This window comes from Gorilla gorilla, chromosome 11, assembly GCF_029281585.2.
Source record: "Gorilla gorilla gorilla isolate KB3781 chromosome 11, NHGRI_mGorGor1-v2.1_pri, whole genome shotgun sequence".
Taxonomy (NCBI): Eukaryota; Metazoa; Chordata; class Mammalia; order Primates; family Hominidae; genus Gorilla; species Gorilla gorilla.
In genome coordinates, this window is record NC_073235.2 from 68,228,979 (window position 1) to 68,242,757 (window position 13,779).

Below are 13,779 nucleotides of genomic sequence, written 5' to 3' on the forward strand. Positions count from 1 at the left end.
GGTCTTAGGAGAAAATAAGGAGTCAGTATAAATTCCGATTTTAGCAACTGGAGAAGAAGGACCATTCAAAGCTGCCCCAGACCTAACATAAAGGGAGGGCCAAGGAGTTTCATGTCATGATAGGTCTAGGCCCTGGTCACAGGCCAGGCTGTTTTATATAACACACAGCAAGTTCAGCCAATGCATGTGCTGTCCTATTCTGGGCTCCCCACAAAGCAGTATTTGGCAGTCATGGTCCGGGAGGACCGTCAGACATATCCACCCAGTGGGTAGTGGGTAAGAATGTCCAGTATGATCTTATTGTAATTTTGAACAAGGAGAAGAAATACCAGAGGATGGTATTTTCCTTTTTAAAGCACCTCTCTAGCATTACCTTTAGTGTTCTCTTCATTTTCTAAATGTCTGGTATTAAAAGAGAACTGAATGTGATGGCTCTAAGCAACCCAAGCACATCCAAAAGCCCTTCTGTAATAATCGGTGTGTGCTCAAAACTAGTAATTGGGTGAAACATAACCTAAGCACTGGCCAATTCAAAGCTAGACACTCATACAAAGTATAGCCCACTAAACTCAGAGCTCAAGGGACAAAATGACATTTTAGTAATAACTAGCATGCATATGACACATTGACTCTAAAAATGCTTTCTAAATACTTCAAAAACTTTGACTCTGAAAATAATTAAAGTACAAAGAAAAACCAACAGCAGCAAAGTCAAACAAAAATTGACAATGTTTGTGTAAGGGATACCAAAGAAGATGGGATGGGGCACCCCTAACCTGGCATAAAAAGTATATATATAAACATATTTTGGTTTTGTGGTTTTTATTGAAAATTTGCAGACTCCTTTTTATGCCAAGGAGTCTGCAAATTTAAAAAAGCACACACACACACACACACAAACTAAAATATAAAAAAAGCAGCAGTACTAGGACGAAGTTTAATGATAGGGTGGATTACATTCACTCATTCATTCATTCATTCATTCATTTTGAAATGGAGTGTCACTCTGCCGCCCAGGCTGGAGTGCAGTGGCACAATCTCAGCTCACTGCAACCTCTGCCTCCCAGGTTCAAGCGATTCCCATTCCTCAGTCTCCCTAGTAGCTGGAATTATAGGCACACGTCACCATGCCTGGCTAATTTTTGTATTTTTAGTAGAGACAGGGTTTCACCTTGTTGGCCAGGCTGATCTTGAACTCCTGACCTCAAATGATTCACCAACGCCGGCCTCCCAAAGTGCTGGGATTACAGGAATGAGCCACCATGCCCAGCTACATTTAAATAGTAAATAAGCTTTCATTCACTTTAAAGTGGGGGAATCAAGAAAACAAACAAACAAACAAAAAAAACACTTTTTTTTTTTAACAGAAAAGAAACATGGAAAAAAAAAAGAGGCAAGGATAACTGGCTGGAACAGCTAGTAACTGGAGAACATTGAAGTTGAGGAAACCTAAACACAAAAGGAGATAAGAATTCTGCATAAGTGAAAGGAATTTTCTCCACAGAGCTGTTATCTGCTTGGGCTGTCATTGCTATAATCACCAGTTGAAAACGCTGTTAAAGAAAATGCAATTAGGCATTTAGAAAAGAAAAGGCTTCCTTACCTTTTAAATTAGAGGGAGAGGGAGGGAAAATGTTACAACCATATCCATACATATATACTTACAGTGAGCATCTAAAAATGTGAGCGTTTCAGCTGTTGCGACTGTTGCTCCTAGCAACCGAGCAGTGATCAGACCTTTTCTTTCTCTTTGTCTGACTATTTTTACTATAGAAAATTGTTTTACATATTCATCTAGTTTATCATGTAAGTACTCTGTAAGGAAAAAAAATCAGGGTTAATTCTTTCTAAATGCATTTTCATATATAGCTTATGAAAGCTAATGAAACCACAGAGCAATGATCCTTCCAAATTCATAATCTTAACAGTTGCATGTGTCCTTCCAGTAAAATGAAAATTTTATCTTTAACTCCTTACTGGGGAAAAAGGCTAGCTATGCAAATTATCACTACTGTAACACAAAACACTGTAATGCATACTTATTCTGTACACTTCCTATCAATAAATACAATGTGTTTGGAGGGAAGTGAGAAACTTCAAATGGAGTCAACCCTAGCCGTTCAAAAGACTCATTTAGAGGTCTGAGAAGACTGACTACAAGAGTGAAAGATATGGAATTTGGCCAAAAAGATATTCAATGCTTTGAAATTGGTATTTAAATCTGGAAATCTTAAAGAAAAATGTCGAATATCAAAAGACCTCTGATATTTAAGCAAGGATCAAAATAATTTAACACCAAAATGTTGAGCCACGTCAGAAAGTCCACGGCTATAGCAGTTTGGGACGATTCCTACACAGAGTCAGCAGAAAAATTTGCGAAAGCTTTGGAGTCTCCTGACAGAGTTTTATTTAGTAAAATATGAAACAGGCAAATTTTAGTATTGGGTATATACTTTAAGATATTCAATATACCAAATTGGATAAGGTTTGTAATAAGCAAAATTTGAGATCATAGGTTTTAAAAAAGTTGTTAACAAATGTCAATCCAGTGTTTTTTTTTTTGTCTGGTTTTGTTTTGAGACAAAGTCTTGCTCTGTTGCCCAGGGTGGAGTGCAGTGGCACAACTCACTGCAACCTCCGCCTCTGGGCTGCAAGCAGTTTTCCTCAGCTTCCCAAGTAGCTGGGACCACAGGCATGCTCCAACAGGCCCAGCTAGTTTTTCTTTTCTTTTCTTTTCTTTTTTTTTTTTTTTAGAGACGGGGTTTCATCATGTTGCCCAGGCTGGTCTGGAACTCCTGAACTCAAGCTATTTGCAGGCCTCAGCCTCCCAAAATGCTGGGATTACAGGTTGAGCCACTGCGCCCAGCTGTTCATATTCTGAAACAACTTCTTAAGCCTGTTTTTCACAATTAAATTTTTGATTTCTTATTGAGCACAAAATGCAGTTCTTCAAGCAGCCTTCTTGGGCCCAAAACATAGCCTCAAAAAAATTTGGGAATGTTAAGAAAATCAATGAATGTCCTGGGGCAAAAGTTTGCTTCTGCCAGATTTTAGAAGCAAATGCAGATGACTTTGACTTTATCTGTGATAATATAACCTTTTTTTCAATTCTCCAGTGGTTCAGTTAAGAGAGCTGCTTATTTAAAGCTTAAACATTCATAAGAGAGGAAAGTGCAGGAACAACCCTTGTAGAAAAATAAATCTATCTAAACACTGTTGTCTCAGAGTAATAGATTAACTTTTTAACACCTTCTAACTACCTCAAAATAATTCTCAGATTAAGCTTTTAACACCTTCTAACTACCTCAGAAATAATTCTCAGAAAGACAAGCAGAATTGTAACTCATCTTAAATATATAATCATAAACATTTTCTGTTTTAAGAGGCTTGTAAAAATTTCAACATTCTTGGTTAGAATTATTTTAAATGGAGTTACTACAGATTGCTTCAATATACCCTCTCACTGTTGGAATTTGTTAAAAAAAAAAAATTTACTTACCCACAACATATGAACTTCCCGTAAATTTATATCTGCACCCTATATTTAGCTCCCATGCACACCCTTTATTTGGGAGGTTAAGAACAGAAAGCTACATGAAATCAGATGCCCTGATTTCACTTTATGGCACAATTACTTTTAGCTGTGTGACCTTGGGCAAGGAATTTTACCTTTTCTGCGCCTCAGTTTCTTTAAGATGAGGATAATCGGACTCACCATCACAAGACATTGCTGGGAGGATAAAATGAGGCATCTGACCTTCAGGAATCGAACTCCAAACTTGGATTTATTAAGGAATAAATTTTGTAATCATTGAAATAATATGTATCTGTTTGACACAATATTTAAAATACTTATGATGTTTGAAAATTTACTAGTTAGAGTATTTGTTAAATTAGCCTTGTGATTCCAATTTAAAATGTGTAATTTAGTATTTGACTTCCAATTTTAAGTGGAAATGTACTAAAGAATTTGGCTAACATTGTAATATTGGAATATTTAAGAACACCGAAATAAAATAGAACATGGTGACTCTTTAGTGATTTTTAACTATTCATTTATATTATTTATTGATATTTATATTAACTCATTTAGTCTTTAAAACAACTCTAGAAATTATGTACTAGTTCTGTATTTCCTCAATTTTAAGCTACACAATTGGATTCTTCTTATAATCAATTTCTTATAATCAATGGCATGTTAAGTTTAATTAGCTGTGGGTTTTCTCTAGTGATTTATAAATTAACAACACATAATATATTTAATGAAATACGGCATTATTCCAATTTTGCTGATAAATCACAGCAGAGAGGTTGAGTAACTTGCCCAAGTCATATAGTTGGTTAGGAAAAGAGCTGGGATTCAAATCAAGGCAGCCTGACTCAAAGGCTCAAGTCTGTGCTCTTAACTTCTATGCCTTACTGTAACAGTCTCACATTGAGGACTACATAGTTATGAATAATGGTGTTTCATACATTTCTGCATTTGAAAATATTTGAATATGTCCATCTTGGATTCTAATTTCATTCACCATACCCACTATCCAAACTATTATATTCAAGCTCTGAGATGGCATACAGAGAGCACTACATAACCAAGTAGACTGTAGATACCACCATACGGATCTGGGAAACAATCTAATTTGCATGTGCTTTCTTACCATCTACACTAGCGTCATCCACCAAAATGATTTCTTTCAGCAGTATTGCAGGTGAAGAATAGAGCACACTGTGGACAGTTCTAAGCAACGTGGACCACGCTTCATTATGAAAAACTATTATGACACTGGTGGTGGGCAGGGGAGGGCAGCGCTTAAATTTTTGTTCAATACATCTAGAAGAAGTCAGAGAAGTAGAAAAACAATTACAAATTTTATTATTTTATTTCACAGCTATACCATTGCTAACATTATCATTATTGAATCTTTATCACTGAAAAAGGATAGTTTTCTTGTATGTAATATAATCTCAATGCTATATAAAATGTAAATAAAACAATATTTTTACAAGCAAATCACTCACCCAGAGATGATGTCTACCAACAGAGATGACAACGTATCAAGGATTACAACATGTTATTATAGCTTTCTCAACAATATAATTTTAAATGCAAATAACATTTTAAATAATGAAAATAACCTACAATGAGACAGCATGTAAAAATGACAAATCCTTATAATTGCTCAAATAAAAACCAAATTTTTCTTATTTCATGCAGAAATCATTCATTTTTCATATTGCAACTTTAAAAATTGTACCACTTTATTAATTTTTTTTTTTTTATGGAGTCTCACTCTGTCGCCCAGGCTGGAGTGCAGTGGCACGATCTCAGCTCACTGCAAGCTTCACCTCCCAGGTTCACGCATTTCTCCTGCCTCAGCTCCCAAGTAGCTGGGACTACAGGCGCCCACCACCACACCCGGATAATTTTTGGTATTTTTAGTAGAGACGGGGTTTTACCATGTTAGCCAGGATGGTCTCGATCACCTGACCTTGTGATCCACCCGCCTCGGCCTCCCAAAGTGCTGGGATTACAGACGTGTGCCACTGCGCCCACAATATTAAATCATTTTTATAAAGATTATCTTTAATTAGATATTTACCTAAGTATGTAATATAGGTTTCTTAAGTATTTCCTAGGTTTATTGAATCAATTTACTTAATCTGTACACAGAATCAAAAGGGAAAAAATAGCTTTATTGTAAAACCTATGTTCTTCTTATTTTTATTTAAAATAGAGACAGTCTGTGATGTTGCCCAGGCTGGTCTTGAACTCCTGACCTCAAGCAATCTTCCTGCCTCAGCCTCCCATAGTGTTGGGATTATAGGGGTGAGCCAACATGTCCAGCCTAAACCTATGTTTCTATGATGTTCATCATTCAGCAAATACTTATTAAGTACTGCCATTTGCCATGTGTTAAAGATTTTGCTCCAATAATTTGATCTACTATTAAATAAGACTAGCATTTAAAAAACCCTTTAAAAATACATAGAAATAAAGATCTAAATAAAGACCTAAATCCATGTTAAAAGTCCTGTGCTCATGTCACCATCTAAAACATTGATTGGGCACAGGGAGAGAGACCCTAAGTGCCCTTGACTGATTAGCGGTACTACTATCCATTAGCTAAAAACATTAGTTATAAATTGATCTCAAATTCATTTGTATAGGAATGTCTTTCCTCAATGAAAAATATCTTCATATTAAGCCACTGGGGTGCAGGTGAGTCTGCATAGTCTCCAGCCTTTGAGGCTACAGATGTAGAGATAACCACAGTGCCAAGCCTGCTGAATGGAGGTGAGGATTAAATGAAAGAACATATAGGAGAGGGCTTCAAGTCACTGAGACATACAATAAAACTGTGTGAGGTTTATGGGAAAGATAAGCAAATAAAGCAACTATATCTTTAAGGTCACTTAAAAACCATAAATGGCTGTACAATTTTGGACAACAGACTATGAAATCCTCCCTTACAGTCAAAAGGCACAGTAAATACAGTGTGTGAACAATTAAACAGTGCTGCTCAAACACAAAGATAAGGAAGTAAATCATTTACTCATGGAGATAAGAGCCCAACACCCTTCAGTTCCTCTGCCAGGGCCAATGGGGAAACTGTAGCCTCCAGTGTGATATTAGGGGCCTGAGAAAACTGCCCTAAAAAAAGATACACAAATTATCCCATTAATTACTTTCATAGTCATACCTCAATAGGAATGTCTCTGATACCCTTTTTTAACAGCAAGTCTTTAGAATGGATTACTTGTAGTGATAAAAAAAGGAGTTGGATTGGGGTAAAATATCAAGAGAAGATGTCAGCAACGGATTAGAAAAAGGAGAGGATGGATTCTGAGTGAAAGTGGCATTGCTCTTCAGTTTCTTCATGATTTCAAAGCATGATACAGGTGCATGGGTGGAAAAAATAAGCACCTTCTTCATCATTCATAAATAAAAACAAATTATTTATTCTAAATTGAATTTTGGATAAACTACCAATTAATAAAAAAGCTCAAACACAAACTATTAATATACACACTTGAACCACAACTACACAGAAATAAATGACTAAATATAAGCTTATATTTTGAACCCATAAAAGTTTATAACCAACATAAACTAGAAGTAAAAATTATGAAAAATTCCACATTGTGGTATTTTATTTTTAAAGAAAAAAAAAGAGGAAACCTATGACTTGTTATAAGCATTTTGAGGAGAAAGTGAAATTCTGAGTATAAGATTTTTTCCTACCTTTATTTGCTATGTGGTTAATTAATATAGTATTAATCGATAATTATAAAATGGTTTTGAAGATTTAAAGTATAAAATTTCACAAAAATTCATACTAGTAAAATGTTATCACTTTAATCTTGCAAGATTTTCCGTCAGTTTAAACTAGGATTTATTTGCTTAACTGATAATTACCAATATCAAGTAAAAATGTCATGTTATATCATTAATACAAGTAATAAAATTTCACAATATAATTTCATAAACCCCATTCATTTTGAAACAACATGTTAAATGTATGCTTTGAAAATTGTTTTACATATTTAAAATAGTGCAATTAAAATAACTTGCCAAAGTGACTGTATCATTCCAGTCAAACCATTTGAAAAACCTGGCACATAGAAACATGCTTAAATTATCAGTCACATGACCATCTGGCTTTGGAGGAAACTAGGTCTATATTTCTAATGAGCATGGAAAACATTAGCAGTTCTTCAGAAAATGTGTTATTTGCTGATACTGGTTACATTCAAAGTAAAAAACAAATCTTTTTTTTTTTTTTTTTTTTTTGAGACAGAGTCTTGCTCTGTCACCAGGCTGGAGTGCAATGGTGCAATCTCGGCTCACTGCAACCTCCGCTTCCCGGGTTCAAGTGATTCTCCTGCCTCAGCCTCCCAAGTAGCTGGGACTACAAGCGCACATCACCATGCCCACCTAATTTATGTATTTTTAGTAGAGATGAGGTTTCACCATGTTGGCCAGGCCAAGCACGGTAGCTCATGCCTTTAATCCCAGCACTTTGGGAGGCCAAGGCGGGCAGATCGCGAAGTCAAAAAACAAATCTTTACCACCTGTACAAAACCCTGTCCAAAGTAAGAAATAATTAAATCTTCACTCCAACCGAAAAATGTTGTTAATGTGCTTACTTGTTTTTCACTTACTTAGCGATTAACATTATTGAAAATTATTGCAGCTTCTTAATGCTATATTGGGAGAAAAAAGCTCATTTTGAGCTGTAACTGATTGTCATGTCAAAAGAATAAAAATCATGATTATTGATTTTTAATGTAGATTACTTTTCAATCAAAACCTCTCCTCAAATCAGTAAAGTGCAATACTGCATTCTAATCTATTACTGTATAAAAGGAACTATAATGTGCCTTGTTATATCAGCTAGAATATTTTATAGATATTAGTTTCTTTACACATTCATTTAAAAGTTATGAGCAACTTAAACTTGAATCAATCAGATTAGAATAGCTCAACAGAAATCTAAGCTACACAGTTTCAATGTTAAGGGACTCATATACTTGGATCCGGTATTGATAATCCTAAATCTAGAAAAACCTGAGTGAAACAATAGACCAAAAGTTATCTTCAAGTTCACTGCCAAATGTAATTCTCTAATATCCAGAAAGCAAAGTAAAATACATAGGCATTGTTTGCTTGCTTCCAGTTTGCTTATCTTGTACTCTTTTTTTTTTTTTTTTTTTTTTTTTTGGAGATGGAGTTTCGTTCTTGTCGCCCAGGCTGGAGTGCAATGGCACGGATCTCCGCTCACTTCAACCTCTGCACCCGAGGTTCAAGCAATTCTCCAGCGTCAGGCTCCCCAGTAGCTGGGACTACAGGCACACGGCACCCTGTCCGGCTAATTTTTGTATTTTTAATAGAGACGGGGTTTCACCATGTTGGCCAGGCTGCTCTCAAACTCCTGACCTCAGGTGATCTGCCCTCCTCGGCCTCCCAAAGTGCTGGGATTACAGGTGTGAGCCACCAAACCTGGCCTATCTTGTACACTTAAAAACCTACTGAGGGGCTGGGTGCAGTGGCTCACGCCTGTAATCCCAGCACTTTGGGAGGCCGAGGTGGGCGGATCACTTGAGGTCAGAGGTTCGAGACTAGCCTGGCCAACATGGTGAAACCCTGTCTCTATTAAAAAACAAAAATTAGCCGGACGTGGTGCCACACGCCTGTAGTCCCAGCTACTCGGGAGCCCGACACTAGAGAATCGCTTGAACCCGGGAGGCAGAGGTTGCAGTGAGCCGAGATCACACTACTGTACTCCAGCCTCAGTGAAAGAGAAAGACTCCATCTCAAAATAATAATAATAATAATAATAATTAATAAATAAATAATCTGCTGAGGGTGGGCCGGGCGCAATGGCTCATGCCTGTACTCCCAGCACTTTGGGAGGCCAAAGCAGACGGATCACCTGAGGTCAGGAGTTCAAGACCAGCCTGGGCAACATGGTGAAACCCCATTTCTACTAAAAATACAAAAAATTAGCTAGCTGTGGTGGCGGGCGCCTGTAATCCCAGCTACTCGGGATTGTTTACAAAAAATAGGGCATTCTGAAATATAATTAGGTACTCAAAAACTTTGAGTCAAAGTAATCACAAAGTCTGTGAATTGCTTTACACATATATAAAATATTATCCAACAGTTCCAAAATCTTGGCATATTTTTAAACATTTTTATTCTAAAGAAATACACAGAGAAATGGAAACAATTCCTCTACCTTCTACTTCCTATACAAATTGTCCAATAATTCCCCCTAAATAGATGAGAAAACGACAGTATTTAGGAATAAATAATTTCCTTGTGGATAGCGGTCAGATCTAGAATTCAGTTTTCTAATTTCCAAGCTAATAACTTTTCATATCTGCACTGCCTCACCAAGCATAAATAGGGAAATGTAGCCTCAATCATTATAAGCAAAAAATAAATACAACAGGTTAAATAAACAGTATTTGCTGATTTTCTGCCTTAGAGTAGCTAAAAAACAGATAACTTCCTTAGCTCACCCTTCTCTCCCCTGCAAAGACTGGTGATAAAGAATAAACAATAAATATTCTTCAACATACTCAGGAGGTCGAGTGTCTGGTCCAAGATCTCGGTGCAAAGAAATCCTGTCACTTGCGAAAGCATTAAAGCAGTGTTTAGCTTCCCCACGTTCCTTTTCCTTTTGCTCTTCAACACTTAAATTGGTTGTCTTGAATGCTTTACCAGAAGCACCAGGTGCATTTGAATCCTGAGGTGGACGGTCAAGGACAGGCTTCAATTCTGCTGCTGTATAATATCCTTGCAAACAAGGTCTCTCACCAGCATCAATGTTTTGCCTGACAGGTGCTCCTATTTGCATTTTTGGCATTGCATCCTTAATATTGTTTACAGCTTCTAGCATTAAATCCAACATCTTGTTTTTGTTTTTCATGTTCCTTTCCATCCTTGATTCCTCTTTGGAATATTGAACACTTACTTCTCTTTGCATTAAAACCAAAACTATTATAAAGAAAAAAATTACTGCACCAACCTTCCAGAACTTTTTATGGTAATGTCTTTTAATGTGTAATTTTACTAGTCGCTTTAGGTGAGCCATTCTGACATTAAAAGCTTGTCACTTGACAAATAACAGTTATTTCTTCTTCTGTTACTTATATTTTTTATCATAGATTTGCTGAGAAGAAGGTATCTTTAATGATAGTACCTATAAACAGAAATGATTGATGGTATTAGTAGCTATTCAGTCCTACAGGCATGGCTCAATTCATTCATTTAACCAACAACTGAACATAAGTTACCAATGTACTCTTATGGTTAATGAGAATACAAAGATATCTTGTCCTCAAGAAAATTACACTTTTGGAAGAAAATAATTGTTACAATTTACTACAATTTATTGGGGTTGCAAAAATATTGATATTCCTCTCCATTAAAAAATACATTCTTTTTAAACTCTAATATCCACCATATACTATGTATAAAATTAATTTTATAAATATATTTTGAGTTAAAAAAGAATATCTTCACTTGATAACCAAGGAATCAAAGGACCTCATTAAATAAATTACAAAAAAGAGAGCTCCATAAGGAAGCAAGGGTATACTGATAAGTACTATTAGGCATCCATCTAAAATAGTGGCCTTCATTTCATGTAGTTTACCCTCAAACTGTGATCTACTCCAGCTTAATGAATGATAATAGAGCAATTTCATCACTAAGTAAACTATTATTCTCCCAGATTTTCCAACCCAATAGTACTTGTGAATCCTGAAGGAACCCCTAAAAACAAGAAAATCAACAGCATTTAATTTGTTGTTATATAACAGCTAGTTTCAATAGCTCACAGAAATACAAGATCTAATAGTAAAAAGAGAATTCATTAGCTTTACTTGAAGTGTCTGTAGGGAGCCTATAGAAGTCATAAAGTTAAAAAAGCAGAATTTGGTTTGATAAAATATTGCTTGCAATTGACCCTAAGAACAGGACAGCAAGTTTATTAAACCCTAATATGGGACAACAGGAGCAAAGGAAAAGAAAAATAGGACTTTTTAGGAAACGATTACATACTATGAGCCGCGATAGCCAGTCAAGAAATTTGCAGGGATGAAGCGGAGGGAAAATGCCTGTTCTTCCTAAGGTCTAAACATATTTTAAAGAAAATATCATTTATAGCAATGAAAATTAACTTTTGACACCTTCTTTAACTTCTCTTCCAAAGTTCTCCCTAAATTTAAAATAAGAAAACCAGGTTCTAAGATGGATTCTCTGGCTTTTGGCAGGAAATTTTAAGCTGAATAAACAAAACAGGCAGAACTTAGTTCTATATACTATTTCTAATTGGAGTGCTCTATATTCTTTTCAGTATGGAGTGGATACTTCTGCTCCAAAAGATAACCCCAATTCTGACATATATTGCTCATAAAAGTGAGATTCCAATCTTTCTGAGGTTTGGTTGCTTTAAGAACTTCAGGTAAAAAATGAAATGACCTCTTAAGCTTTTGAAAAGAATATAAGAAGTTATAGAACCACACTATGACAGTTGTGTAATTAATTATGTGTCAAATGTTGTGGTAGGCTGTGGTTAAGAAATTAAAGATAGCCCTTACCTTCAAGAAGCAGAATTGAAATATAGGAAGCCAGAGGACAGTCACAAAGCAGTGTGATACGTGCTACGACAGGAGACTAAGAAAGCTACACAGGCTTGGAACAGTGGCTCATGCCTATAATCCCAACACTTTAGGAAGCTGAGGCCAGAGGATCACTTGAGACCAGGAGTTCGAGACCAGCCTGGGCAACATAGCAAGACCCCATCCTACAAAAAAATACAAAAATTAGTCAAATGTGGTGGTGCACGCCTGTAGTCCCAGCTACTCAGGTGGCTGAGGTGGAAGGATGGCTTGAGCTCAAGAGGTTAAGGCTGCATTGGGCTATGATTGTGCCACTGCACTCCAACCTGGGTAGCAGGACAAGACTCTGTCTCAAAAAAAAAAAAAAAAAAAAAAAAAAAGGGGGGGGGGGGGAAACAATGTAGAAGGTCAGGAGAAATATTAAGGAAAGTTTCCTAGAGATGACACTGTTGAGCAAAATCTTGAAATACAAGTACATTTTAGGCAGGTAGACAGGAGGGAAAATAGAGAGGGAATGTCAGATGCAAAACCATAAAAGCAAGAAAAGACATGGTCAGTCCTTGAGTACAGCATAAGTGGAAGGCACAGGGAGAGAATGACAACTGATGTGGCTCGAAGGTCAGTTAAAGATCAGTTCATAAAAACCCTTGTGCATCTTTCAGTGAATTTGGAAATTACCAATTTTTTCCAAAATAGATGGAATGGAGAGGACTGTTTTTAAGAAAAGACCACAATCAAATTTATGTTTTAGAAAAATCACAAGTTTTTCAGCCCCAGTAAAGGTGATAGATATTAATGAGATGAGGGGGGTCAAAGGATGGAGTGGAATGATTTCAAGAGAGTCCAGGAAGTGGAATCAAACAATAGGACTTGGTGAGAGAAAGGGAAGAATGGGAGATGAATGGTGATATGGTTTGGCTGTGTCCCCACCCAACTCTCACCTTAAATTGTAATAATCCCCATGTGTCAAGGGCAGGGGCAGATGGAGATAATGAATCATGGGGGTGGTTTCCCCCATACTGTTTTTCATGGTCATGGATAAGTCTCACGAGACCTGATGGTTTTATAAATGGGAGTTCCCCTGCACATGTTCTCTTGCCTGCCATCATGTAAGACGTGCCTTTGCTCTTCTTTCACCTTCTGCCATTATTGTGAGGTCTCCCCAGCCATGTTAAATTGTGAGTCCATTAAACCTCTTTTTCTTTATAAATTATCCAGTCTCTGGTAAGTCTTTACTAGCAGCATGAGAACAAACTAATACAAATGAGTAAAGTGATAACATTAACAAAGGCAAGAAACACAGGAAGGATAGATTCAGGGTAGGAATTAAGGAGATAATTTGTTCAGTTTTGGACATAGCAAATGTAATATGCTAATGGAACTTCCAAAGTGAGTTTCCAAGAGCAAAAAGATATATGGGACTGGAAATTAGGAAAAAGTTCTGCAGTAGAGATAAAAATTTGAGTCAGTCTTGGGGTAAATGTAATGTAAAACAAAGAGGATAGAGAAATACCTACATTTAAGAGTAGAAAAAAAGAGACTGCCTGGAAAGTCCAATTTTTCCAATCCTATGAAGGAGGGGTGGTTAAAAAAAAAAAAAGACAAATGAAAACACAGATAAATTATCCACGTCAAGTGGAGGTAATT

At 36.4% G+C, this 13,779-nt stretch overlaps 1 protein-coding gene across 2 annotated transcripts in view; it reads right to left on the reverse strand.

The window, feature by feature from the left end:
* Window positions 1-13,779, reverse strand: part of GALNT3 (polypeptide N-acetylgalactosaminyltransferase 3) — a 47,441-nt gene that overhangs the window by 12,415 nt on the left and 21,247 nt on the right. For both annotated transcript variants that reach the window (XM_019022844.3, XM_055380249.2), the window contains exons 2-4: window positions 10,087-10,709; window positions 4,659-4,831; window positions 1,666-1,815 (exon numbers count right to left, since the gene is read on the reverse strand). In XM_019022844.3, the coding sequence (XP_018878389.1) occupies window positions 1,666-1,815; window positions 4,659-4,831; window positions 10,087-10,601 (838 nt within the window). In that variant the 5' untranslated portion in view covers window positions 10,602-10,709. The remainder of the gene's footprint in view (window positions 1-1,665; window positions 1,816-4,658; window positions 4,832-10,086; window positions 10,710-13,779) is intronic.